Source organism: Barbus barbus (assembly GCF_936440315.1).
Source record: "Barbus barbus genome assembly, chromosome: 36".
Taxonomy (NCBI): domain Eukaryota; kingdom Metazoa; phylum Chordata; class Actinopteri; order Cypriniformes; family Cyprinidae; genus Barbus; species Barbus barbus.
Window position 1 is genome coordinate 4,333,238 of NC_136714.1, and position 26,737 is coordinate 4,359,974.

The window sequence follows — 26,737 nt, forward strand, 5'->3', positions numbered from 1 at the left end:
TCACAACACAATTGCTTAAAAAACAAAACAAAAAGGTTGCATTTATTTCCAGTCAACACATACAGAAATATAGCAACAAGTCCAAATCAAACCACTTTAAGACCCATTCTGCAAGGTACACAACTCATTTCTCACACTGTCTGCATTGGCCTGTTGTATTAACAGCCTGCTACAATTGATATTCCACAAGACTCTCACAAGAGGCTGTAGTACCAAGTGGAAGTAACAAGTACAAACGCATTCCCTGCCTGACGAATGAAGTTCATAGATTGACATTAACAGTTTGCCTTGTGCTAGCCTACGACTAGTGGGCATACATACAGGGCACCATCTTGCACAGTTTGAGTAGATAACACTTGACGTTTCAAAAATACATGTCTGTAACTGTGCTATGATGAGTGCAGGGCTGGCTCATGCTCAGTCCTCTAAGGTCCACTAAGGCTTCACTTGGTGGAGCGGCGGCTGGGTTCTGAAGCAGTTGGGGGAGGTGGGGGTCCCCGGCGGTCCAGATCCTCAATGTAGAACATGATTAGTTTGCGGCGTTCTTCTGGGACGCAGTCTAGGACCAGGTAACGTTTATCATTTTGAAGAATTTTCTCAATATCATTTAAGTGCTGGTCTGACTCCTGGATCAACTTCCGTGATCTACAGAAAATACGAGGTAGGGGTTCAACAGCTTTAACAAATAGAAGTTAAAACCTAGATGATACTCATGTTCCTAATAGGGCTAATTACATTTTATATATAGTCATAATTTGCTCACCAAAACATGAGAATTTTTGAAAATGAAAGAAACGTGCGCACCTATACGTGATGAATTTGGTTTCTTTCAGGAGAGTTCTGAAGTCAGCTTTGGCTGTGATATATTTGTCCTTTATGTAATCCTCAAATTCACGTTGTTTCTTCTAGAAGAGATGAGGGAAAGAAAGAAGTCATTGATGTTGGCAAAAAAGGCAATGTGTCAACTAAACAATTCAACTCACTCGATCACTGCTGGAGAACTTGATGCAGCGTGGGTCATCTTTGATGATCTTCTTCACTTCCTTCCATGTGGTGGTTAGGGTGATCTATGATTAAAAAGCAGCGTGAACTTTATTAAAGTTCTTTATTGAGCTTTATTTAAATTTAATTATTATTTTTTTTACAACTGGTTCTTTATCCAAGCTCAAAAGTCCAGTAACTCCATATAAAATAACTCTTCATCCCTGTTTTTGCTTTCTATGTACAGATAGCCATCTATTAAAGAAAAGATCTGACTGAACATCCGTCTCACTGGAAAGTTTTCAGAACAATGTAAATTAATGTACCTTACTAAGTAATTTAACAGACCTTTTCACCAAATTAATACTAATATTCTTGTCAATAATATATATATTTATTTTTTTTACTGTGTGGAGACATGCTGATATCGTGTTTGGTCTCGTTCTGCATCGCGTATCTTGTCAGTGTCTGCGCTTGCTTGGCATTTGTTGTGAAAAATAAGGAAAGTGTGTCCAGCTAAATTCAATTAGTATTTTGTTAGACGGGTATAAAAAAAAAAAAAGCTTAGTTTACCGCGGCAGTTGTCGTGCGAAGCCCTCCTCATGTGATGACCGAAGAGTGTAAAGACTAGGGCTGGGTAAAAAATATTGATTCTCCGATTTTAATCGATCTTCAGTTTAACGCAACGATATCGATTCGGGAAATCCCCGAATCGATTCTTAATGCGCGCGCTTCACGTAAGAGGATATGAATATTCACCTCTCGTCCTGAAGGTGTCACCATCTTTCGAATTGCTCCACTAAAAAAAACAACTGTGTGCACCCTATTATTAATGTAGATGTGTATTTCAGTAATAAACTTAAGTAGCAGAGTTTCAGTTACCAGCATTTATATCAAAATATGGATCCCATGTCTGCAAAACTAACATTTTAAATTAAATATTGATAGCTAATCGACATCGAATCGAAATCGAATCCATAAAAATAAGAATCGAAGAATTGGTCACAATACCCAGCCCTAGTAAAGACCATCGACTCTACCGTGCGACTCCACCGGGCAGGGACACCGGCAAAGGATATGAGCATCACTTTTGATTTCTCCTCTCTCCTACTACTTGTTTCAGTTTTTATAACCATTTACTGTGTAAGCAAGTTGTGGTTTTTTTTACGTGTGTTTGATTTGAATTTATTTTAATTTTAGTTAAATTATGTCTGAATAGGTCTTTTATTAAGTTTTAGTTTTATTTAATTTGAGTTATTTCAACAAACTAAATGGAAATGAAAATATATAAATAATTTATAAATGTGTATGTATATACAGTGCCCTCAAAGTATTGGAACAGTGAGGCCAATTCCTTTATTTTTGCAGTAGACTGAAAACATTTGGGTTTCAATAACTGCATCAAGGCTGTGACCCATTGACATCACCAAACTTTGGCATTCTTCTTTTGTGATGCTTTTCCAGGCTTTCACCGCAGCCTCTTTCAGTTTTGGGGGGTTACTCCCTTCAGTCTCTTCTTTAGCAGGTAAAATGCACACTCTACAGGGTTTAAGTGTGGAGATTGACTTGGCCAGTCTAAAACCTTCCACTTCTTGCCCCTGATGAACTCCTTTGTTGTTTTGGCACTATGCTTTGGCTCATTATCTTGCTACATTATGAAGGATCTCCCAATCAGTTTGGTTGCATCTTTCTGTAAATTGTCAGACAAAATATTTCTGTAGACTTCTGAGTTAATTTTGCTGCTGCCATCATGTGTTACATCATTACTGAAGATTAATGAGCCTGTCCCAGAAGAAGCGATGAAAGCCCAAGACATTACATTACTTGTGTAATGTGTACTATAAGGTACACCTGTGTACACTGTGTTTCAGATGAGCTTGTATGTTTGGGATCATGAGCAGATTCTTTCTTTCTCCAAACTTTAGCCTTTCCATCACTTTGGTCCATAAAATCAGTCCATAAAACCCTGTCCCAGTATTTTTGATGCTCGTCTCCTATTCTTCTTGCTAATGAGTGGTTTGCATCTTCTGGTGTAGCCTCTGTACTTTAGTTCATGAAGTCTTCTGCGAACAGTAGATTGTGATACCTTCACTCCTGGCCTCTGGAGGTTGTTGCTGATGTCACTAACAGTTGTTTTAGGGTATTTCTTTACAGCTGTCACAATGTTTCTGTCATCAACTGCAGATGTTTTCCTTGATCTACCCGTTTGAGGTGTGTTACTTAGTACACCAGTGGTTTCTTTCTTCCTCAGGAGATTCCAAATGGTTGTACTTGCTATCGCCAGTGTTTGTGCAATGGTTTGATTGATTTTTCATCTCTCAGCTTCACAATTGCTTGTTTTTCACCCATAGACACCTCTCTGGTTTTCATGTTGGTTACACGTCTAACTAACTATAAATGCAGTCTGCACGGATCTGAAACTGAGCGCAGACATTCAGTGCATTCAGTTTGAATAATCAGTTAATAGGACACACCAGGGCAACAAAACACACCTGTCAGTCACATGTTCCAATACTTTTGGTAACATGAAAAATGGGTGAGTTCAAACAAAAGGTGGGTTCAAACAAAAGTTGTGTATCAAATCCAGATGAAAATACATGTAAATAAAAGCTGAAATGTTAATCTCTCATCTCATTTTATATTTTGATGTCAAACCCAAAGGTTTACAGTCTACAGCAAAAATAAAGGAATTGGCCTTACTGTTCCAATACTTTTGGAGGGCACTGTATGTATGTGTGTGTGGTTGTACATACATACATACACACACACATACATATACATACATATATATATATATATATATACACACACATATACATACAGGTCCTTTTCAAAAAATTAGCATATTGTGATAAAGTTCATTATTTTCTGTAATGTACTGATAAACATTAGACTTTCATATATTTTAGATTCATTACAACACAACTGAAGTAGTTCAAGCCTTTTATTGTTTTAATATTGATGATTTTGGCATGCAGCTCATGAAAACCCAAAATTCCTCTCTCAAAAAATTAGCATATCATGAAAAGGTTCTCTAAACGAGCTATTAACCTAATCATCTGAATCAACTAATTAACTCTAAACACCTGCAAAAGATTCCTGAGGCTTTTAAAAACTCCCAGCCTGGTTCATTACTCAAAACCGCAATCATGGGTAAGACTGCCGACCTGACCGTTGTCCAGAAGGCCATCATTGACACCCTCAAGCAAGAGGGTAAGACACAGAAAGAAATTTCTGAACGAATAGGCTGTTCCCAGAGTGCTGTATCAAGGCACCTCAGTGGGAAGTCTGTGGGAAGGAAAAAGTGTGGCAGAAAACGCAGAACAACAAGAAGAGGTGACCGGACCCTGAGGAAGATTGTGGAGAAGGACCGATTCCAGACCTTGGGAGACCTGCGGAAGCAGTGGACTGAGTCTGGAGTAGAAACATCCAGAGCCACCGTGTACAGGCGTGTGCAGGAAATGGGCTACAGGTGCCGCATTCCCCAGGTCAAGCCACTTTTGAACAGAGAAGCAGCACTGGACTGTTGCTCAGTGGTCCAAAGTACTTTTTTCGGATGAAAGTAAATTTTGCATGTCATTCGGAAATCAAGGTGCCAGAGTCTGGAGGAAGACTGGGGAGAGGGAAATGCCAAAATGCCTGAAGTCCAGTGTCAAGTACCCACAGTCAGTGATGCTAGTGTTGGTCCACTGTGTTTTATCAAGGGCAGGGTCAATACAGCTAGCTATCAGGAGATTTTGGAGCACTTCATGCTTCCATCTGCTGAAAAGCTTTATGGAGATGAAGATTTCATTTTTCAGCACGACCTGGCACCTGCTCACAGTGCCAAAACCACTGGTAAATGGTTTACTGACCATGGTATTACTGTGCTCAATTGGCCTGCCAACTCTCCTGACCTGAACCCCATAGAGAATCTGTGGGATATTGTGAAGAGAAAGTTGAGAGATGCAAGACCCAACACTCTGGATGAGCTTAAGGCCGCTATCGAAGCATCCTGGGCCTCCATAACACCTCAGCAGTGCCACAGGCTGATTGCCTCCATGCCACGCCGCATTGAAGCAGTCATTTCTGCAAAAGGATTCCCAACCAAGTATTGAGTGCATAACTGAACATAATTATTTGAAGGTTGACTTTTTTTGTATTAAAAACACTTTTCTTTTATTGGTCGGATGAAATATGCAAATTTTTTGAGATAGGAATTTTGGGTTTTCATGAGCTGTATGCCAAAATCATCAATATTAAAACAATAAAAGGCTTGAACTACTTCAGTTGTGTTGTAATGAATCTAAAATATATGAAAGTCTAATGTTTATCAGTACATTACAGAAAATAATGAACTTTATCACAATATGCTAATTTTTTGAAAAGGACCTGTATATATATATATATATATATATATATATATATATATATATATATATATATATATATATAGTTGTTTTTTGGTGTTTGGCTTAGTGTTATGTTAGAATCATTATTATACTCATACCTTTTGTTCTTTAATATTTTGAATTGTCTTTAGCTTTATGTTTTGTTTTTCATTTAAATGTTAAGTTTTGAAATTTTGTTGTATGCTTTTATTTTTTATTAAATTTCTTTATTTTTTAAAATGTGTAAAGGTAGTATTTATAAAGTTTTAGCTTTGGATCTGTTTTTAGTTGTTTTAATACTACAATTGATTGCTTCTGTTGTCCTCATTTGTAAGTCGCTTTGGATAAAAGTGTCTGCTAAATGACCAAATAATAATATATATATATATATATATATTATTATTATGATTTAGTCTTTTAGCAGACGCTTTTATCCAAAGCGACTTACAAATAAGAAAAAGTAACTAAAACTAAAAAGTTACAACTCTATAAATACTATCTACCCACATATTTAAGAAAATAAAGAAATTAAATCAAATTGACACATGCATATAACAACATTTCAATAATAAACATATAAATGAAAATTTTTTATAAAAAACGATACTACTATCCCTTGCCGGTGTCCCTGGAGTCGCACGGTAGAGTCGATGGTCTTTACACTCTTTACTTTTTACTTTTGTCATTTAGCATTAGTATTATTATTATTTTATCTTTATATAGAAACCAAGTCTAAAATTTAACAACAACGACAGAAATCACAATGATTATTATATTTTTTGTTGCTGTTGTGTGATCTTGAACCTCTGTCTCACCATGGAGGTCTCATCCAACAGCTGCCTGAAATGTTCCTTCTTCCTCTTGGTAAGAGCCTCCACATGTTCTTCAAACAACTTCTCCTTCTCATGTCGCTCCAGCAGAGCAGAAGACTCCCACCGGTGATCCTTACGCAGATTGCGCCTCGTTTCTGACCAGGAAGCATCCGTTGACCTAACCTATATGTAAAAAACAAAATAATATGATACGAAATACGAAATCAAATACAATGACAAATACACCAGTTGTCACTGACCATATCTGACATGAGTGCTTTAAAGTGCTGGACAGCTTCTTCTCGTTTATGCTGCTCTCTCTCTCTGTCAATCTCTTTGGTTTGTTCAGATCGAGCTCTCTGCACCTCCCGCTCTCGCTCCCTCAGACTGGCCTCGATACGAGCCTGCCGTTCCAGCTCTTTCTCCTTCTCTGCGTCCACGTTCTACACAACACAAAGACACTTATATTCAATACGCTTTTCTAGTCTCAGTCCAAGTCTTCATGGTGTTTCATTCTGATGAATCAATAAGACCAGGGACACGGTTCTAACCTTCGCCTGCTTCTCCACATACTGTTTGTACAGTTCTTCTCTAGCAGCGGAGCTCTCCACGGCTTTGTAACGCTGGTCCGTCTCCAGCTTGTCCTTCACTTTGCTCCAGCGCTGAGAGACGTCCACATGGTGGTCTGACAGTAAATCGAAGAAGTCCTGCTTCACCTGCAGCCAGAAACACAACTAGACTTCATTTGTCAGGGTTTGCCAGAACATGGTCAAATTCAACCTTAATTCTATCAACATCCCATCAATTCGGACATTTCAGGATGGTTGCTGGAAGCCGGTGACAGACCTTTTCTACTTTGTTTTTGGAGTCTTCCTTGTCCTTCTTTCTCCAGGCTGTCATGAACTCGGTGAACATGGCCTCTCTGTCCTTCATCTTCTCAATGGCCTTGAAGCGAGGATCTTTAGAGTGTTTTGCTGCAAACTCACTGAACGTGGTTCTAATACGTGAAACGAAAATTGGCATAAGTGGCAAGATTTCAGGAGGCCACACAATACCTGTATGTAACGTAAAGAAGGCCTAACTGAACAACACACCTATTGTGAAGTTTGGCATCTTCCATCATCTTCCTGAAGTCATCTTTAGCCTGCATGAGTTTGTTCTTTTTCTCCTTCCTCTCCTCTTCAGCACGAGTCTTCACGTACTGATCGAACACCTGCACCGTGAATGGAGATTAAAATCAAAAAGCTGCCCACTTCAGCAAACCACTCAACGCAGAGCGCTCCTCTTACCTGTTTCCTCTCTTTAGGGTTGAGCAGCAAATATCGAGGGTCAAACACAATCTTGTGCAGCTCTTTGTCCCAAGTGGAAAAAGCAGAAACCTGCAGGTATGAAGTGGACAAAAAGATGGCTTGCCAATATACCAGAAAAACGGTAAAACAACACTTCAAGTTAATTAATTAACAAACATCATATGGGAGTGACTTAAAGCGCTTAACTTGTATTAAACCCACAACATTCCTTTAAAACCGTATAAAATTACAATGATAAACAACTGAAATCTTTCAGTCAACACCTACAATTACTACTACTGCAAAATACTGATAGACATGGACATTAAAAAATATGTTTAGCTTCCACATATATATTTATGTGATTAAATTAAATCAAGCAATACAACATACTTGACCATTATACAATGCAATAGTACATTCTTCTGTGGTAAATAGTAGTTATTTGTCATTTCATGCAACAATTTAGGAGCAGATAGACATTCTAGTATGAACAGTGACAAGTAAGGGCACCAACACTACTGTCAAGTAGGACTGGGCGGTATGACTTCTTGTTGACATTATTTATAATTGTTATTCTCTTAAGGGCAATTCTGTGCTTCTTTCATATATTTTGATTTCACATCACAGACTCAATCAACTGGTGCATTCTAATTAATTCTAGTGATGTACACAATTACCACGATATAAACACTGATATAAGATTGATCATACCGCCCATCCCTATAGTCAAGCACAAATCATCAAACACGATCTCACTCAGAAAGATGTTCAGAAAGGACAGGTAAATAAATGGAGTGACAGAGTAGAGAGAAATTTAAGAATCTATATTACATAATATTAAAGAATGATAATAACAAGAATGAACTAAAGATTGTACCTTGGTGGGCTTCCATTCAGATTTATGAGTCTAACATTACAGTGCTGGTTAGAGTATTGCGTTGGATTGAAGTGTTTTACCCCTCTCTCCAGCAGCATGTCCCTGAACTGGTTCATGCGGGCCTCCAGGGGCACCAGGGCCCGATCGCGAGCAGCCTTCAGCTCGGCCTCCACAGCCGCGTCTTTCTCTGCGTCAGCCTCCTTCATATCGTCCTTCCTGTCAGGGAGAAGAGGACGAGTGCAAGGAAGAATTTAATTTTATAACACTTTTTTTTTTGGCTTCTACGCTTTAAAAAAAAAAAATAATAATTTTTTTTAGAGAGGATCTCTGAAAATGGAAGATTTCCCCCTTATATTGTTGAGAGAATTGACGTCTCTATCGAACAGAAATCTATTTACTACAACTATCAAATGATTGAGATATTTAAATTTCATATAATATTTTGTAGTTAACATAATGCATTAAAAAAATATAGGCCTAATTCTAGAAACTGCTCAAAACAATAAAAAATGTGGTTGTCAAATTGAATAACTAACAGCATATAGTAATTAAATCATATTTCATTTATAGAATGCGTCAACATTGTATTTCAATTGTATTGAATTTTAGGAAGTGTCTATTATCCTTGAAATCTGCGCATCAACGGGTTATTCTGAAATTTGCAAGTTAGAAAAGATGTCAAATATATAATATATTCGTAATTTTGCTTTCAGTTTTTTGAAAATAAATTCCATCAATTACATCAATACACATCACTGAAGGGCTGAAGTTTTGATTGGTTCACTGGGGTTTGCCTAATGGAGGCTAAACAGAGGTCAAACAAGGTGGTTACCTTGGAGGCCAACGTTGGCATCGCCAGAGCTTAGAAGCGTTCCCTGAAAAATAGTCCCCAGTGCAACAGGACCACTGTTTGGGGTCAGGGGGAGGCAGGCGTGAAGGGCACTGATGGGAAACAGTGACTGATTTGATTTGGTAAACGTTATGGAGTCACCACTTTTCACAGACCCAAACTAAACATTACCACAGCTAAGACAAGTCAGCATTGGGTGCAAAAAAAAAAAGAAAAAGAAAATGCCGCCGAAGATTTCTTTAATTGTGACATAAAATGGTCCAATCAACATGTATTAGCTCAGGGCTTGAACGGAAACACCCCCATTTCCTTTTGTCTTCATATGACAAGAAATTAAAATTTCATGTCGCTTCTATTTTCTTTTGTTATAATACAAAAGCTAGGTGTTCTGCAGGGGTGAGTGTTCAGCCCCTTCTCGTTCCTGCTGAAGGCTGTTGGTACTTACTTCCTCTTCTTAGCCTTAGAAGGCTCATCGTCCAGTGTGTCCTCTATGGTTGTGTCAATCTCCTCTTTGTTGAAACCTGCAATGAGCAATAAAGGTGTGTGTTCGTTTTGCTATGTTACTCTCAACAAAGAATCTTAGTTCACAAGATATCTAAAACAGTCACAGAGGGTTTCACCTATTTTCTTGTTGTCATCTAGCCCCCTTTTGTGGTGGGGTTCTTGAATATATTTGTCCACATAAGCACGCCCCACCAGCTCCTCAGGTCTGTCCCACATGGACAGTCGTGTGGTGGGGTTGTAGTAAAACACACGGTCATCTCCAGTCCAGACTACACACCTAAAAACGTGAGTGTGTACAATTTTTTTATGAAACCTTTTGAACAAACTTGCAGACTTTAAACACTAAAGCAACAGAGAAGGAGAAAAGCTCACCAGGGAGTACCAGGAATTGGGTTTGTGGCTACAGGTTTTGCCTTCTGAGCTGCTTTTTCCTCCTCTGTCATGTCTTCTTCCCTGGGCAACTACAACATCAAAACATTATCAATATTATTATTTTTTTAATTATTTTATTTAATTATTATTTTTTTAATTCTCAAAGTTTGCTTTAAACAAATCTAAATGACCAGCAAACTTTACACTTACCTCTTTAGAACCACCAAAGCTGTCAGCTTTGGCATTCATGTCTATATGCTTTAAAACTGAATCATCATTGTTATGGCCATCTTTAACCTTGTCACTGTCCTTATCTGCTCAGAAAAATAAAATACGGTTCTGAATATAACATAGGCAGTTCAACATGTCGGGTTTATGTTCAATGTTAATGATCAGTGCAGTTAACAACAACAACAACAGACCTGAGGCTTCAAGCCACGCTTACCTCTCTCTCTTAGCTCAGCAGGTTTTTCCCAGGTGGACTCCAGAGTGCGATTGTTATAATAATACATCTTCCCATCAGCTGTTTTGTACTCAGACCATTCTGGAAGTGTAAGAGCCCCCGTAAAAGATGCAGGAGCTGCAGAGATAGCTAGCTGGGGATGCATCATGGGTACAAGAGGAGGGGCCATCCCTTGCAGCACACCTTTAAAAATAAATTGCATTCCGCAATAAATCAAAAGTAAAATAATTATAAATTGTGTTACACACACACACAAACAAAACACACACACACACACATACATACATATATATATATATATATACACACACACATACATATATATATATATATATACACACACACACATATATATATATATATATATATATATATATATATATATATATATATATATATATATATATATACACACACAAACCCGATTCCAAAAAAGTTGGGACACTGTACAAATTACGAATAAAAAAGGAATGCAATAATTTACAAATCTCATAAACTTATATTTTATTCACAATAGAATATAGATAACATATCAAACGTTGAAAGTGAAACATTTTGAAATGTCATGCCAAATATTGGCTCATTTTGGATTTCATGAGAGCTACACATTCCAAAAAAGTTGGGACAGGTAGCAATAAGAGGCCGGAAAAGTTAAATGTACATATAAGGAACAGCTGGGGGACCAATTTGCAACTTATTAGGTCAATTGGCAACATGATTGGGTATAAAAAGAGCCTCTCAGAGTGGCAGTGTCTCTCAGAAGTCAAGATGGCAAGAGGATCACCAATTCCCCCAATGCTGCGGCGAAAAATAGTGGAGCAATATCAGAAAGGAGTTTCTCAGAGAAAAATTGCAAAGAGTTTGATGTTATCATCATCTACAGTGCATAATATCATCCAAAGATTCAGAGAATCTGGAACAATCTCTGTGCGTAAGGGTCAAGGCCGGAAAACCATACTGGATGCCCGTGATCTTCGGGCCCTTAGACGGCACTGCATCACATACAGGAATGCTACTGTAATGGAAATCACAACATGGGCTCAGGAATACTTCCAGAAAACATTGTCGGTGAACACAATCCACCGTGCCATTCGCTGTTGCCGGCTAAAACTGTATAGGTCAAAAAATAAGCCATATCTAAACATGATCCAGAAGTGCAGGCGTTTTCTCTGGGCCAAGGCTTATTTAAAATGGACTGTGGCAAAGTGGAAAACTGTTCTGTGGTCAGACGAATCAAAATTTGAAGTTCTTTTTGGAAAATCCTATGTCATCCAGACTAAAGAGGACAAGGACAACCCAAGTTGTTATCAGCGCTCAGTTCAGAAGCCTGCATCTCTGATGGTATGGGGTTGCATGAGTGCGTGTGGCATGGGCAGCTTACACATCTGGAAAGGCACCATCAATGCTGAAAGATATATCCAAGTTCTAGATCAACATATGCTCCCATCCAGACGTTGTCTCTTTCAGGGAAGACCTTGCATTTTCCAACATGACAATGCCAGACCACATACTGCATCAATTACAACATCATGGCTGCGTAGAAGGAGGATCCGGGTACTGAAATGGCCAGCCTGCAGTCCAGATCTTTCACCCATAGAAAACATTTGGCGCATCATAAAGAGGAAGATCCGACAAAGAAGACCTAAGACAGTTGAGCAACTAGAAGCCTGTATTAGACAAGAATGGGACAACATTCCTATTCCTTGAGCAACTTGTCTCCTCAGTCCCCAGACGTTTGCAGACTTTTTTGAGATGTGTTGATGCCATGAAATTTAAAATAAACTTATTTTTCCCTTAAAATTATACATTTTCTCAGTTTAAACATTTGATATGTCATGTATGTTGTATTCTGAATAAAATATTGAAATTTGAAACTTCCACATCATTGCATTCTGTTTTTATTCACAATTTGTACAGTGCCCCAACTTTTTCGGAATCGGGTTTGTGTATATATATATATATATATATATATATATATATATATATATATATATATATATATATATATATATATATATATGGCTACTTATTATAAAGCTATAGAAACTATAACATTTTTTTGATTTAAGATTATTAATATTGATGACATTTCCGTGCTTAGAAATCAAAATTTTAAAATGTCCTTATATTTTTAGCCTGCAATACTAAGTGTAAGTCTATGCACCTTGTTCACGCTACTTTGTAAGAAGAGAGTGCCATCTACTGACAGTTATTCAAGTACACATTCAACGGAGGACATACTGGACCCTTTACATTTGCTGGTCTGTTTAGCTAAACTAACTAGGCAACTCAACTTACTTTTAGAATTAAATTTCTTTCTACGTACCAGGCAGTGGGATGTGCATGCCAGGTAGGGGCACTCTGAATGGAGGTACCATGAACGGGGGGAATGCTGGGATTGCAGCGGCCGGCTGGGCCATGGGCAGGCCAGGAGGGAGACTTTGAGGCAACAGCGGCATTGTCTGTACTGTAGTGACTGTAGCGGTTACTGTGGGAACACTGACCACAGCAACAGGGGTCACACCTACACTAGTGGGAGGTGTAGAAGCCACTGGAGGCATCTCAGAAACAACCGAAGCTACAAGAAGAATATAGCAAAGGGAAGAATGAATGTGTGATTAAAGATAATATCAAGACAAAACACTGATTTATCATATTGGCCATGAGTACTCAATTTTATAGGCCACTATATGACCCATAATTAATTTTCTGTGTGTAATACTCACTGGTGGAGGGTTGGGAGGCAGCAGGGGCTGGACTGGTGCTGGGGTCAGGACTGGTGCTGAGGGTGTGGGTGGGGGACAGGCTCTGAGTGGAGACAGGCTCGGGCACAACCGTGGTAGCACTGCTAGCTACAGTGGAGGCAGCGCTGTTAGGAGCCGCAGCAGCTCCTCCGGACTGAGCTACCATTAGAGGATTGAGCTCTGACTGCTGGATGATCTTCACTCCCTCTGGTTTGGTCCAGGCCGACTCGCGTGTCCGGGCGTTGTAGTAATATACCTGGAAGAATGTGGTAGGAAGGTTTTAAAAGTCTAAGTATGCTAATGCTAGGATTCTGTCAGGACGTTTGACTAGTTGTCCAACCACTATCCAGATCAACTAGGAAGTGCTATAAAAAGTGGTAAAAATACCATGAAGAATATAAGTCTTGTGTTTTATCATCTGAATCATGCTGTGGCTTAAATGTCATGAAAATCAAGCATGCAAAACATACATAAAGCACCTGAATTTGGATTCATGCTGAAGAGAGGTAGGTGAGCCCAAGTTTATTCGTATAGCGCATTTGTCACACACTGGTAATAACTGAATGGAACTTAATGTTTTTAGATTTGTGGAGAAATTTTTTTTTATTTTGAAACGAAAATATAAAAATAGACCTTAGGGGATATGATGCCCAAAGAAGGCCTCAAATGGCATGTTGCTATGTGTACATCTGTGATAATTTTACAATTTAATACTTACTGTAATTCAAATGGTTATTATTTAGTGGCACAATTGTTTAAAATAGAGATCACAATTATCCTACAATTCTGAAGAGACAACTAAAAAAAATTTAATAGAGGTTGTGACAAAATGTTAACTGCTACAGTCTATTTCTTTAAAAAATAAATTAATTTTAAATTAATTAATTTAAAAAAAACTATATCATGAGACTATATCATGAGGACTTCACTTGTTTCATTATGAGATGAATCAGTGTTTTTAAACAAATCTCTTTAAAGAATTATTGAATGACATAGAATTTTTAAAAGTACTTGTCGCCACCTACTGGCACAATAACTACGAAGCAATCTTTATCTGAAGCTGAAGTTACTTTTAAAAGGTGACTCGCTCTATCAATAACTGAAGTATAAACTTTTATACCAGAACATCTGTGATCATCTTAATGTTTTTTTTAACGCAGAAATAACAATACTGTAACGAGAGTTTGTGAAGCTGTTCATATCCATTCATGACAACTGCTCTGAGTCAGCGAAAGCACAAATGCAAATACTTGACGAAGGTTTAAGAGATTGCTGTCATTTAGAAATTAGATTGAGTGGGTATTTAAAACAAGATTGCAATGTTTTAACTATTAAGTGTACAACTCTATTATTCAGTTACATTTATTTTACTTTAAAAAAACAGTTTGCTACCTTTCCTTCTGGTGTGGTGTTCTCTACCCAGATTTCATCACTAGTCAAGCCCGAAATTCCTGGCGATGGAGGCATTCCAGGTGGAAATATCATACCAGGAGAAGGAGGCATGTTACCCATTGGTGGAGGCATGAACGGTGGCCTCTGAGAAAAACACAACAGGATTTTTGATATTTAAACATTCGATCAGTCTCTTATAGATTTGGTGCAGCACCTACCTGCAGGTGTGGGGGTCCAATAGGTGGGGGCATATTGGTGTCAAATGGTGGTCTACCAAAAGGAGGTCTAGAGGGTGGTGGAGGTCCTCTCATCATGCTGAAGTGCGGAGGTGGGGGTCGTAGTAATGGAGGAGGTCCTCTTAACACTGTGGTAGGTGGTGGAGCAGGGCTACGAAAATGTAAAGCCTGCTGTAACACCATCCTGCAGGAAAAAACAAATCAGTAACTACCAATATTCTTGATATGCAAAACCTCAACTTCACTGTACACTAAAAGCTAAATGACAAAACTGGTGAAGACATGCAAACGATTCGGTTTATGTGATAACACAGAAGAAACACAGAAAATGTGTCAGATGCTAATGGGCCTGGCATGGTAATTTATTATGTATTTAATGAATTTCTCATGTAAAATATAGAATGGGATGTGCTTGCTTTAAAAATAAATAAGTCACTATTCTGAATAGACAACGAAACAAAACGTAACTTTTTTAAATCAGTTTGAATGAATGATCCAATGACTCCCTCATAAAGAAAGACTTCACTTGCTTCATTACTGGACGAGTCTGTGTTTTTGAATAAATATCTTGAAAGAACTATTAACAACTTTTTTAAATAGTTGTGTTCGAGTCCCTCAGTGTGAAAAGATGGATCTCAAAATCATACAGTCACTGCTGGAAAGGGTTCAAATATGAAAAAGGGGTTCCAAAACTTTTGCATGCCGCTGTATGTATTTAAATAAATGTAATACACCAATTTTTTATATTCAAATACTTCACAAATCTCTTGAATGATTCAACAATGACAAATAATTTTTTTAACTGTCACTTGACAATGCAATCGACAACATTATTTGAAGAGCCAGTTACTTTCAAAAGGGGGTCTGCTCTATTTTGATCGCTACCATGGACATCAATGTTGATATCTGAACTAGCCTATAAACGTTCATTCCAGTATTTCTAATGATAATATAAACGACTGTAAGACAGAAATAATACGGTGTAGTTGAAAAGACTGTTTTCAAAGCTGTTTCTTACCCAAACATTGTACACGTCTGCTCTCTGTGTCAGGCAGCGCGAACGCAGATTTGAATGATGGGTATGATTTAATAGACACGGCGAATTGTTGTCATTTCAAAATGGGATCGCATCGCAATCTTTTAATTATTAATCGTGCAGCTCTAACTCACATGCAACTTATTTTACAGAAAGTATGTTACTATTTTTAAAAGTACTTTTTAAAATGATAAACGTACAAGCTATTAATAAATGAAAACAATTACATGAAGTCAATAACTAAATATAGATTCAAAACATATCGTAAAGTCGTAAAGTCGTGACGTATTGTCAAGTATGGTGACCCATACTCGAAATTGGTGCTCTGCGTTTAACCCATCCAAGTGCACACACACAGCAGTGAGTAGTGAACAAATGCACACACACACACACACACACACACACCGTGAACACACACCCGGAGCAGTGGGCAGCCATGCTGCAGCGCCCGGGGAGCAATTGGGGGTTCGGTGCCTTGCTCAAGGGCACCTCAGTCGTGGTATCAGCATATAAATAGTTATTAATATTAAAAAAACAGCCACCATACACTTAATACAGACACCAATTCTTGAAAATCCAGGACTAAAGCCCATTTTATCCCTTCCATAGGCACATTTCAAAACATATTTTCTTAAATTTCCTTTTCTTTTCCACGTTATTTATTTCCTTTCATCCCACATCTTCATCCGTATAGACTGTAAATAGAACAATGTAAAATGAAGAGATAAAACCTACCTCTTGAAATTATAGCTACTGATATAATTCTACTGATAATAATTCAGTATTATCTACTTTTTAGAAATTATGAGGTGAAAGGTTCCTTTAAATTTCCGGTTTTTTTGTATTTTAGACACTGGTTGCATTTCATGTGGTACAAAATCATTACATATTTGTAATACCTTTTCCAAAGCACATAATTGCTTCTCATGTGTGCAGACCACACACACACACACACACACACACACACCTTCAAGTTAAGCACTTTTAAGAACTTTTCAGTAATTCCAGACCTTGAATTCAAACCACTTTAAGGACCTTGTGAAAGAAACACATTACAAGCAATAATATCAAAGAGCAGTGATTGATTTTGGTTTTTCTCAGCATTATTAATTTTCATAATGACATGGCAGACAACATCAGATCTAGGCTACATTCAAATTAATGCACAGAATGAAGTTGCACACAAAAAGAGATTTTGCACTATTATATGACTTTTTTTTATTAATCTTTTTGGATATCAAGGGAGGCACAGGACTGTAGGCCATTGCTGCCGTCGATACTGCTTGTTTTCTAGGCCTTTGTTAGCACCGTGGGTAGGTGGGGGTGTGACTGAAAATATTTTCTTGCCATTTTGTCTATGGCTTTTTTTTTTTTGCACTGTGTTTAGGTTTGGGACAGAGTCTTGTACATCATCAGCAAGGCTGTAGACTGAATGGGAATTATTTTTTTCTCCATCGCCCATACTGTGGCCAAAAGACCAATGCCAATCCAGGCTTCTGGGTGCCTCAAAACTCCTATTAATGCATTTTTCACAGTATTTACAAGCTTTCTTCCCAGTGATTGCTTGACAGGACGGCTTACTTCTGTAATATCCCAATTTTATTGAGGGCTGCTGCTCAATAGGGGCTCAATGGTCGCGTCTTGGACCCATGAGATGCACACCGTTTTGCTAAAGAGCTTTGAAAAATTCAGGGCCTCTAAAGCACTTTCTGCATCACGTCAATGTTTAAAGATAACAAAACCGTATCCGCAAGAGACCCTATTAATTAATTTCTGCACACATGCACAGAGGAGATAGGGCCGAATGGGATAAATACTTCCAGCAACTCTCGTTCGCTCACACGGGGCAGCAAATTACTTGCAATCAATGACCTCGGTGCGTGAGAGATGCTCTCCTTGGGTCATCTGAGCCGTAGCTGTTGTTTTTGTGTACTTCACATAAATCAGGAATGTCGACGAGCCTACCTAGGATCGTAAACGATATCTGATCATTCCAACTGACATGCATTGGTCGTTTGTCCATGAGCTCCAAAAAATTCAGAGCTTGCAGAGAACAAATGGGTCCGAATAATTCATGCAACACTCATTCGTGCACAAGTGGGTGCAAATTGCTTACAAGCAATGACCAGCCGAGGTGTCTTTGTTGAATGTAGTCCTCACCTGAAGATGATTCAAAGTATACCAGCATTTTGCTATCACTATATGAAGCTCACAAACACTGAGTACAGTCATAACTGATAAGCAAAAGGATGCCTCAGTCAGATCAAGTTTATCATATATCAGCTTTGATCCTTTTATAGTCTCCGAACAATGACGTCACAGCAGGACATCACGTGACATGCAGAGTTTCATAAACAGCTAAACAAAATTAGGACGATATTTAGAGTTAAGATCATACAAAAGTACATTTTAATTTGAACTAATACCAGACATCAAAGCTCAATTCAATTTAAAGCTGTGGATTTTATTCGCACACGTACAGAATTCACTTCCTTTTAGCCAGTTATTTCAGAAAAAAGCATAATTCATATTGATTTTGTTAGGGCTGTAGTAATCCATCATCACATTGTGACTTTTAGTATTATAATATTAAAATGTACATTATACAAATATTTATTGCTACCTGATATATTATTAATTGTAATAATTATAAAAGCTGTCAAAATATAGCTTTTGCATAGTTTAACCAGTTTGTTATGTCCTAAGTAAACGTGGCAGGAACTTATATTGAACGCGTCCATTAGTAAAAAATTAAATTGTAATTCGATTTCTGCGTTTGATTAAACAATTCTCGTATATTTAATTTCAAACAAAAACCAACGCATGCTTAGTTCACACGTATTCAACAATTGCTTAACTTTAAACCTATATTAGACATCCCAGTATTACTTTTTTGCAGCGATACGACCAGCAAAATCTCGACAGCTTTCTTTTTATTTTCAGTGCTTATTTAAACAGCTTCAAACGCAGGCTAAACAAAAATACACAATAAACATAAAAACATCCATAAAAAGATGAATCGTCGTAAACGAGCTGGTTTGCTTAAGACAGCAAGCAACCCCAGGCACAGCTAACATATATATAATATTAATATTAACATTTTATTGATTAATAAGCTATTGTTAAGCGTATAAATTTGCTTCACATGTCACGCGTGAAGCAGAAAAATAAACAGAGAGTGAACGGTTCCGAAGCTAGCATACATGCTAACTGCGCTAAACTGCGCCAGAGGACTCTTCCACCACTCACACTATAACACAGGCTCATATAGAGCTCAGATAAAGACTAGCACACACTAGCGCTGTCATACTGAGTCCTTTTAGCGTTATCTGACCTGTTCTCCCCGAGTCCAGCACTCTCTCCTTCTATGTTCTCCGCCATCGCTCCAGAAACTAAACACTCTGCAGCTGAACTTCCGGTTTGTGAAGCACTTCCTCACACGTCATTGAACGGATTTACTAATCATTAAAATGTTTTTGTTTTTTTATCAAAAAGTCATGCTATTTAAATCATTATACTCATTAATAATCACTCAATTTATCATGTGACATATTGTACTTTTTTTACACTTTATTGTTCTGCTAAACAATGTCCAGCAATGATCGCAGACAATATGATAACGTTCTGTGATGTAAATCACATTTTAATAAACTTGTATGAGGGATTTTATGTAGGTTATCATGATAATAAATGCACACAATTAAATATTTCAGTTTGACTGGAAACAACACACAAATACAAATATTGCTCAAAAGTAGTAGTACTAACTTGCTTTTTTAGTTTTCTCCACACACATCTGTCATTTCATCTCAAGCACTGGTTACTCACTGTCTCCTTGGTAAATAAATAAATAAATTAACTTCATATTAAACCTCATTAGGTTCAAAATTGTTGGCCATGGAGGAAATAATGCAAGAGCTGGTTGCATTTTTACCATTTTAAATAATTTGTACACAATAAATGTAAAAAAGGCTTATGTTTATTTTGCTTATCATAATAGTTCTTCACAGCTACCAATAAATATTTGTATAATGTACATGTTAATATTATAATATTAAAAGTTGCAATGTGATGAAGGATTAATACAGCCCTAACAAGTCCAAAATCAATATGAATTATGCTTTTTTTCTGAAATAACAAAAATAAAAAATAAAATTTTATTCATTAATGACATGACGGTAAAAGATAAATGGGAACCCTGGCTGCCAACATGCCTCCAACTGGAATTCAGCCTGATTTGTTTCATAACAGATCCTGAATCTGTTTAAGTAGTTTATGAACATGCAGACACTCTTTAAGGCAGGACATTTGAAACATTTTATTTTGTAATACAACCTCAAAAACTATTGTGGTTGTTATAAGAACTGAAAAATTGATTGGTAAGATATAAACACGCTCTAGTACAGCCCTGTCTAAGGAGCAAACAGGAAGCCAGAACTAAAGATTGTCCATCTAACTGTCATCATGGAGGCAATATTCACAATTCAGGACAGGCACCTCATGCCTCAGATCTTCATAGTGGCTCATGAAGTCAATGAGATGGCTGGAAGAGCTTGAACATGGAATGGATCTATGGGAGAAAAAGAGAATTTTGTTTTCAGCCTATGAAAAGTGCGGCATTACAAATCTTTTGTACTATGTGTATCTCTATTCACATTGCAAACCCAATGCAATAGTAGGAAGAGGTTTTCAGAGCTTACTCTGCTGGGCAGAACTGCTGGCCAGTCTTGTGGAGGTCTGCAGAGAACATACAGAGAGGACATGGATCTGTGTTGATCAAACCTTGTTGCATCTCCATGGCCTGGGTAATGTTGGCTGACAAAAGCATTGTGATGTTTTTAGCATGAGAAGTAATTTGGTCACAAATATGGTCGACTGTGATTAATCTCAAATATTCAAGGCATAAGCTATATAAATAAGTAGCAGAACCTGGAGAATTTAGACTGTTCTGCCCTCTCGCTGATGTTAGGTGCTCTGGGTAAGGGTTGGGTCTCTGTGCCCATGTCAGAATGAAGGGGGAGGAGATTTGGGTCGCATGTGGAATGCTTCTTTTCCACTATGCATGGCTGATAGACCCAATCTGTGTTGATGAGAATGAGACATGTTAAAAAAAGCCTACCTTTTAACTGAGATTCTGCATATGCTCTTTAATGTCTGAATCTTACCTGGGTACTTCTCCATGTGTTGTGCCATGATCCTGCAGGCTTCTTCTGCTCTTCAGACAGTTTGTGCCACTCTAAGCCCAGCTGAACACTGATGCCACAGTTGCTAGCTTTAGGGTTGGCCTTAGATAAGGCAGGTCGGTGGATCTTTGACCATAAGAAGAAGGCATTCATGGGCCTTTTGATAGAAAATGTTTTGTTCGGAGATCTTGCCACCTCACTTTCTGCTCACAGAGACAATGCAACAAGGAAATGTCTTCATGTATATACATATTTATATAGTTAAAAAGTTCTTAGGAAGTAATGGAATTATGTCACTTAATCCTAAATCTTCACTATTTTGGTCTAATGAACCTTGAACCTTTTAATAATATCCAAATATACCATTTATCTTAATAGTTATTCTTTCAAATTAATATTTCAAATGTTTTGTAAAGTAAAAGTGTTTTTTACAGTTCTACTCCAGAACATAAGCCTTCAACCTAGCTGCTCCAGACGCCTCGCTGATTGGCTCACGCATTATTACAGACGCCGCGCTGATTGGTTCACGCATTATTACAGACGCCGCGCTGATTGGCTCACGCATTATTACAGACGCCGCGCTGATTGGCTCACGCATTATTAGAGACGCCGCGCTGATTGGCTGATGGGTTACTTTCGTCAAAGGAGGACCAGGTTTCTTCAAAATACAATTTTCTTCTGGTTCATCAGTTGTTGAGCCTTTTTCATCGTCTCTGAATCTCTTCTTAGCTCTCATTTTGGGGTGTTTATCCATTCGCTTGTCAGTATGTCGAAACTCAACAGTAATGGTCAGCGTCCTTTAAGAAAACAAAAAATACTTTTTATTAAAACGTGCATTCATAAAAAAAATAATGTATAATTAGGAAGTTTTGATAGCAATTAAATAGCAAGTGGTACAAACGTGCATATATTTTCAGGGTATTTTCGTAACTCTCACTTCTAAATTATAGGGTGAATTCAGGTAAATTGGGACACTAATTTTGCCATTGAAATGACAAAAAATGTCCTTATAAACCTGAATATTTCTATACATAATAATAATAAAAAATATTAGGGATGTTATATTTTTTAAATTAATGCATAAAAGTTCAAAAGTGCACAAGTTTGAAAACGAGCAAAGAATGGAGGCAGATTAGTGCTATGTGAATAGAATAAAATAAATCATATCAAATGCAATACAACAATTTCACCAGTAGATGCCTGTTTAGTCATATTCACATACAAAAAGGCTAAAGACTTGACAGTCAGGCATAATTACATCCTTTTATTAGGTTTTGAATTTGGATACATTTAGACGGTGTAATTTATTTTTTAAATGTTGAGTTTTCTGGCTCTAACTGGTAAACAGTCTGAAACACGGCTTCACTTCATAAATCTAATATTTATAATAATATACAATATCAATAGAACATTTTAGCAGCTTTACATTTAGGGTCAAGTCAGGTTTGCTCCCTCCAAAATGTGCCCCCTTAACTTTCTAAAGCCTGACATTTGAAATAATAATCAGAAACTAATCTGATAAATCTATATTTTTTATAACAGACTACTTGCATAAAATCTCCCAATAACTGTAATATAAAATTTAATTGTGGGAGGCAAAACATATAATGCAATAAAATAGTGATGACAGATGTACAAATTCATCAAAAGCTTGATCATATTTGATACATTTTAACATGGTTTTTCAGAAAAATGGGTTAAGTAAATTAAGTTGCCTCATTAAATAAATAAATTTACTTTATAAAAATCTGTAAATATTTTACAACCTGAAGATAGACATTTTCTAAATTATACTAAAAAGCTTTTTACTACTAAAAATTATCAATGAATTATGGCATGTAATGATTGTATGCTGATAATTTAGAAACCATATAAAACATGATACAAGACTTTATAGGCTTTAGTGACTCTCTCTGGTGTCGACACTGGAGGGAGCCACAGGACAGGACATTATTGAATGCAGCCCATTTCCATTAAAACACAACTCATCCTCAAAAGCGGATCAAGTAGATTATTAAAATGCCAAGATATTTCAGATAAATTGTCATAATACCAGATTCTCTACTGTCAATTCAAAGCTCATCATCATCATCTACATTATATTTTGATGAACATGGTTTCAATAAAGGCACTATTGAAATAATGTCTGAATTGTTAAAAAAAAAAGAAAGGTACTATCCATATGCATCTTAATTTTAAGTTCCAAGACAGAGAACCTTTTAGGAACAATATCAACTATTCACTAATGAGAATGCTAAAAGTCTAGACACCATTAAAGTCACAAAGCCAGCTTTTGATGAAATCGTTTAATGTTAAACAAAGTTTCTCAGTACAATAAAATCAAAAACTGAAATCTATAATGAAAGAGGCGCTCGATTTCATGTTTCTCTTTACATTTGCATAAACTAAGAAGTGTTTACTCGATTCACTCATGTCTAGAAGAATGTATATATGCACAGGATCTCTAACCCTAAATGTTAAGTGTTAAAATAAGAAACTAAACCACTATGGAATACATCTGAATAGTAATAAAATAAAGATTTGGTCATTTTGAACATAATGCCTCTTGTAAGGGCCCCTTGTAAAGCAGCATATGAGAAAATGGACAAAACCAAATGTGAAAAAAGTGACAAGTAAACTTCATTTGGGGTTCACCATGCCTTCATCGATTCCATAGCCATCGTATAATCCTGTGACAGACATTTCATAAATTTAACACTGACCCGCAACAATGCTTGAAACTGTAAAATCGACACGCATGCAAGGAAAGGATATAACGGATATGACTGTTATTTTGAGGCATTATAAATACCAATTCAAGTAGTTACTAGAAATGTGTAACACTACTCCTGCTACCGCCAAAGCACTTATTTGTGCGGCTTCAGATGACAAATTCAGGGGACGAGACCCCCAGAAATCTTCACATTAGATGAACGTATGCAGCCCCCATCCATATCATTCAAGAATGTAATGGCTTTCGCTTTTCACGCAACACATCCTCTCTAAGACAGTTTTGGATTCATCATACTGTTAATAACCTTCACACACATTTAAAAGGTGGCCATTTCACAGGCAGGCACACTTCAAATTACGGTCAGGCAGCTTGCTACACAAAAGTACTCGAACTATATCTACAGATATAGTCTGTTTAAAAAAAATAAGAGTTGACCATATTCATCTAAATAACAGGTGCTGGAGTGATAACGGAATATAAGGAGTGACTGTATATCTGACAAACTGTAACAATTCAAACCAAAAACATGAGTAAATATTAAGGATCTGTGGTAAACTGTTCCATCTTATACCATCTGAGAACGGAGTAAAATAATTTATTTTTTGCACACCAAGATATTTACAAATCAACCCTTTGCGGCCTTTAAATCACAGCATGAATAATGCAAATTATGAGGTAATTTCTGAAATCAGTCGTATTTGAAAAGTGAACAGGGCCGTGATGGAAAAAAAAAAAAAGAAGAGAGTCTGATGTTTCTGTTGTGGAACTGACGGTGGAAAAATTGACCAAACTGCACACAGTCATCTTTTTTCCTTTAAAAGTATATAATAAGCTTTGCACCATTTACAAAAAAAATCCACCCTTCGATTATCAACCCCACATGAAAGAAAAGCAGATTCTTGTGTGTGTTTTTTTTTCCTCTGTATCTGTTAACGAATGAGCACAAACGATTGAAGAGTCGTGACATGGACTAGTTTTGTCAGTTTTGTCCATTTTACTGGATGCAGCTCCTTCTGTTGAGAAGGTGTATTTGGACCGTTAACCCTCTTGGAGTGATTCACCCTTCATTTCCCAAAGTTGCCAAAGTTTGCAAAGGCATCTTGTTTAGGTTGCACCATGGCGGGGTTCATGCCCTGGCCAATCCCCATGCTGGGCATGCCCAGGGCACCTTGCAGGCCTATTCCAGCGGGCATCATATTCATGCCCACGAGTCCTTGATTGATGCCCACAGAGCCCATTCCCATGGTGCCCGTCGCCATAGTAGGAGGCATTCCCATGCCCATGGTCCCCCCGGCCATCATGGGGTTCACTCCTGGTCTGGGAGCGGCCGCCGAGGGCTGGGCATTCAGTGTCATTCCGGCGAAATTCTGGCTGACCATGTTCAATGGTGACTGGACACCTAAATGAGAAATATATTATAAATAAAATATTAATAGATAATACATACAATTGCTTGTGACTGTTGATCACCTCAAAAGAACAATCTTTTTATCAAGACAATCTGATCTGAATCATGAAGATAATTGTCAGAATAGAAATAAAAATAAATTGTTTGGGATTTCTAACCTTGCTGCATCATGGTGTTGAGTGTGGGCTGCGTAGGTTTGGGAGGGTTCAGGCCTGCAGACAGGAAATCCAGGCTAATGTTCACGCTTGGGTCTGACCAGGTGGCAGGCATTGATACTTTCCCGCCTAACTTCTGTAGTCCCATCTGCTGAGGCAATAACGGGCCGCCTATTGTCTGACAAGGAAGAGGAAATTACGGTAAATTATATAACAGAATATAAATTCAAAATAATTTCAAATTACAGCACAATTTTTAAAATGATGATTTCCAATAATAGAATACTGAAAAATACATTGACTGTACTGCAGCACTTTTTAATTTTAATATTTTAGGCGACTCATACTTATCATAAAACAAAGTTGGTTGACTTATAATACCACTCATAATAGGACAAAGCTGGATTAACAACATGTATCCTTTTAATTCAACCCATATATGAACTCCAAGCTGATTCACCGTGGTATATTCTGTTCCTGACCTGCCAACCATGGGAATATATTTTGAGTGCACTACTTCAGTTTGCACATTTTCCAATTTATCACCATACCAAGTTATTCAACATATGCATCGGCTGTGAGGACAAACTGCATTCATATATTCTTGAGGCAGAGATGCAAAGTCATCGGGGGGTGAAAAAGGTCTCAAAGTTGATCTCTAGGGGTACACGGGGACATTCTAAAATGTGGATTTACAATAGATTTTAGCATGAGGACATATGGGGGAAAAACCTCCCTCTACATAACTTTTTGTTTAATCATTTAAAAACTGTATTAGCTAAATTCACCTTTTAGTGCTTAATCATATTCTGAACTCCTGTAAACTATTGAACTGTGTGAGTAAACAACCACATTCTATAACCAAATTAACTCTGAATTACCAGAAAAATTCAGGTAGTGACAACTGCATTTGCAAAAAAAAAAAAAAAAGAAGAAAAGAAATCAGAATTGTCTACTCTTTAATGAGTGGTGCACGTAAGTCTTAACTCAGTAGTGTTGCCAGATCTTGCTAGAAAAAACTAATAAGAACAAGATCATAATAAACTTAAATTAATTTAATTCATGTCTTGGAAAAAAGCCAAAATAGCACAACCTGCCAATTTTATTAACTGTGCATCGTTTTATAAGCCAAGTCCAAAGATTCTTTAAAAGCATCACTTCAAATAAGTGAACATCGCAACACTTCATCGAAGCAGCCTTCCAAAACATAGTTCAAAACATGTTCTAAATTTAAGTGCAGCTGTCACTCCTGAAACTAGCATACGTCATTAGCCAGAAGTCTGCTGTTTGTCAGGAAGGTCCAGCTACATCATTATGATTGAACATTA

General features: G+C 37.3%; 2 protein-coding genes across 6 annotated transcripts in view; both read right to left on the reverse strand.

The window, feature by feature from the left end:
• Nucleotides 1-13: 13 nt before the first annotated feature.
• On the reverse strand, nucleotides 14-19,352 carry LOC306856132 (transcription elongation regulator 1-like). Of its 2 annotated transcripts, none has more exons than XM_079395163.1 (20): nucleotides 19,264-19,352; nucleotides 14,876-15,077; nucleotides 14,658-14,801; nucleotides 13,248-13,521; nucleotides 12,848-13,099; nucleotides 10,504-10,704; nucleotides 10,269-10,372; nucleotides 10,059-10,147; nucleotides 9,803-9,963; nucleotides 9,628-9,703; nucleotides 8,413-8,548; nucleotides 7,453-7,542; nucleotides 7,258-7,376; nucleotides 7,010-7,160; nucleotides 6,715-6,897; nucleotides 6,424-6,606; nucleotides 6,167-6,346; nucleotides 984-1,067; nucleotides 805-905; nucleotides 14-645 (listed from the first exon to the last, which is right to left on the reverse strand). In XM_079395163.1, exons 1-20 carry the CDS (start codon nucleotides 19,308-19,310, stop codon nucleotides 444-446), a joined length of 2,979 nt encoding a protein of 992 aa, XP_079251289.1. In that variant the 5' UTR covers nucleotides 19,311-19,352; the 3' UTR covers nucleotides 14-443. The 2 variants fall into 2 exon arrangements, with proteins under 2 accessions (XP_079251289.1, XP_079251290.1); XM_079395164.1 differs by having other exon boundaries at nucleotides 17-645; nucleotides 6,715-6,879.
• Nucleotides 19,353-23,406: 4,054 nt separating this feature from the next.
• LOC306855793 (clathrin interactor 1-like) overlaps nucleotides 23,407-26,737 on the reverse strand; it is a 32,648-nt gene continuing 29,317 nt past the window's right edge. For all 4 annotated transcript variants that reach the window (XM_079394669.1, XM_079394670.1, XM_079394671.1 and 1 more), the window contains exons 11-12: nucleotides 25,413-25,587; nucleotides 23,407-25,245 (exon numbers count right to left, since the gene is read on the reverse strand). In XM_079394669.1, coding sequence (XP_079250795.1) covers nucleotides 24,911-25,245; nucleotides 25,413-25,587 — 510 coding nt within the window. In that variant the 3' untranslated portion in view covers nucleotides 23,407-24,910. The remainder of the gene's footprint in view (nucleotides 25,246-25,412; nucleotides 25,588-26,737) is intronic.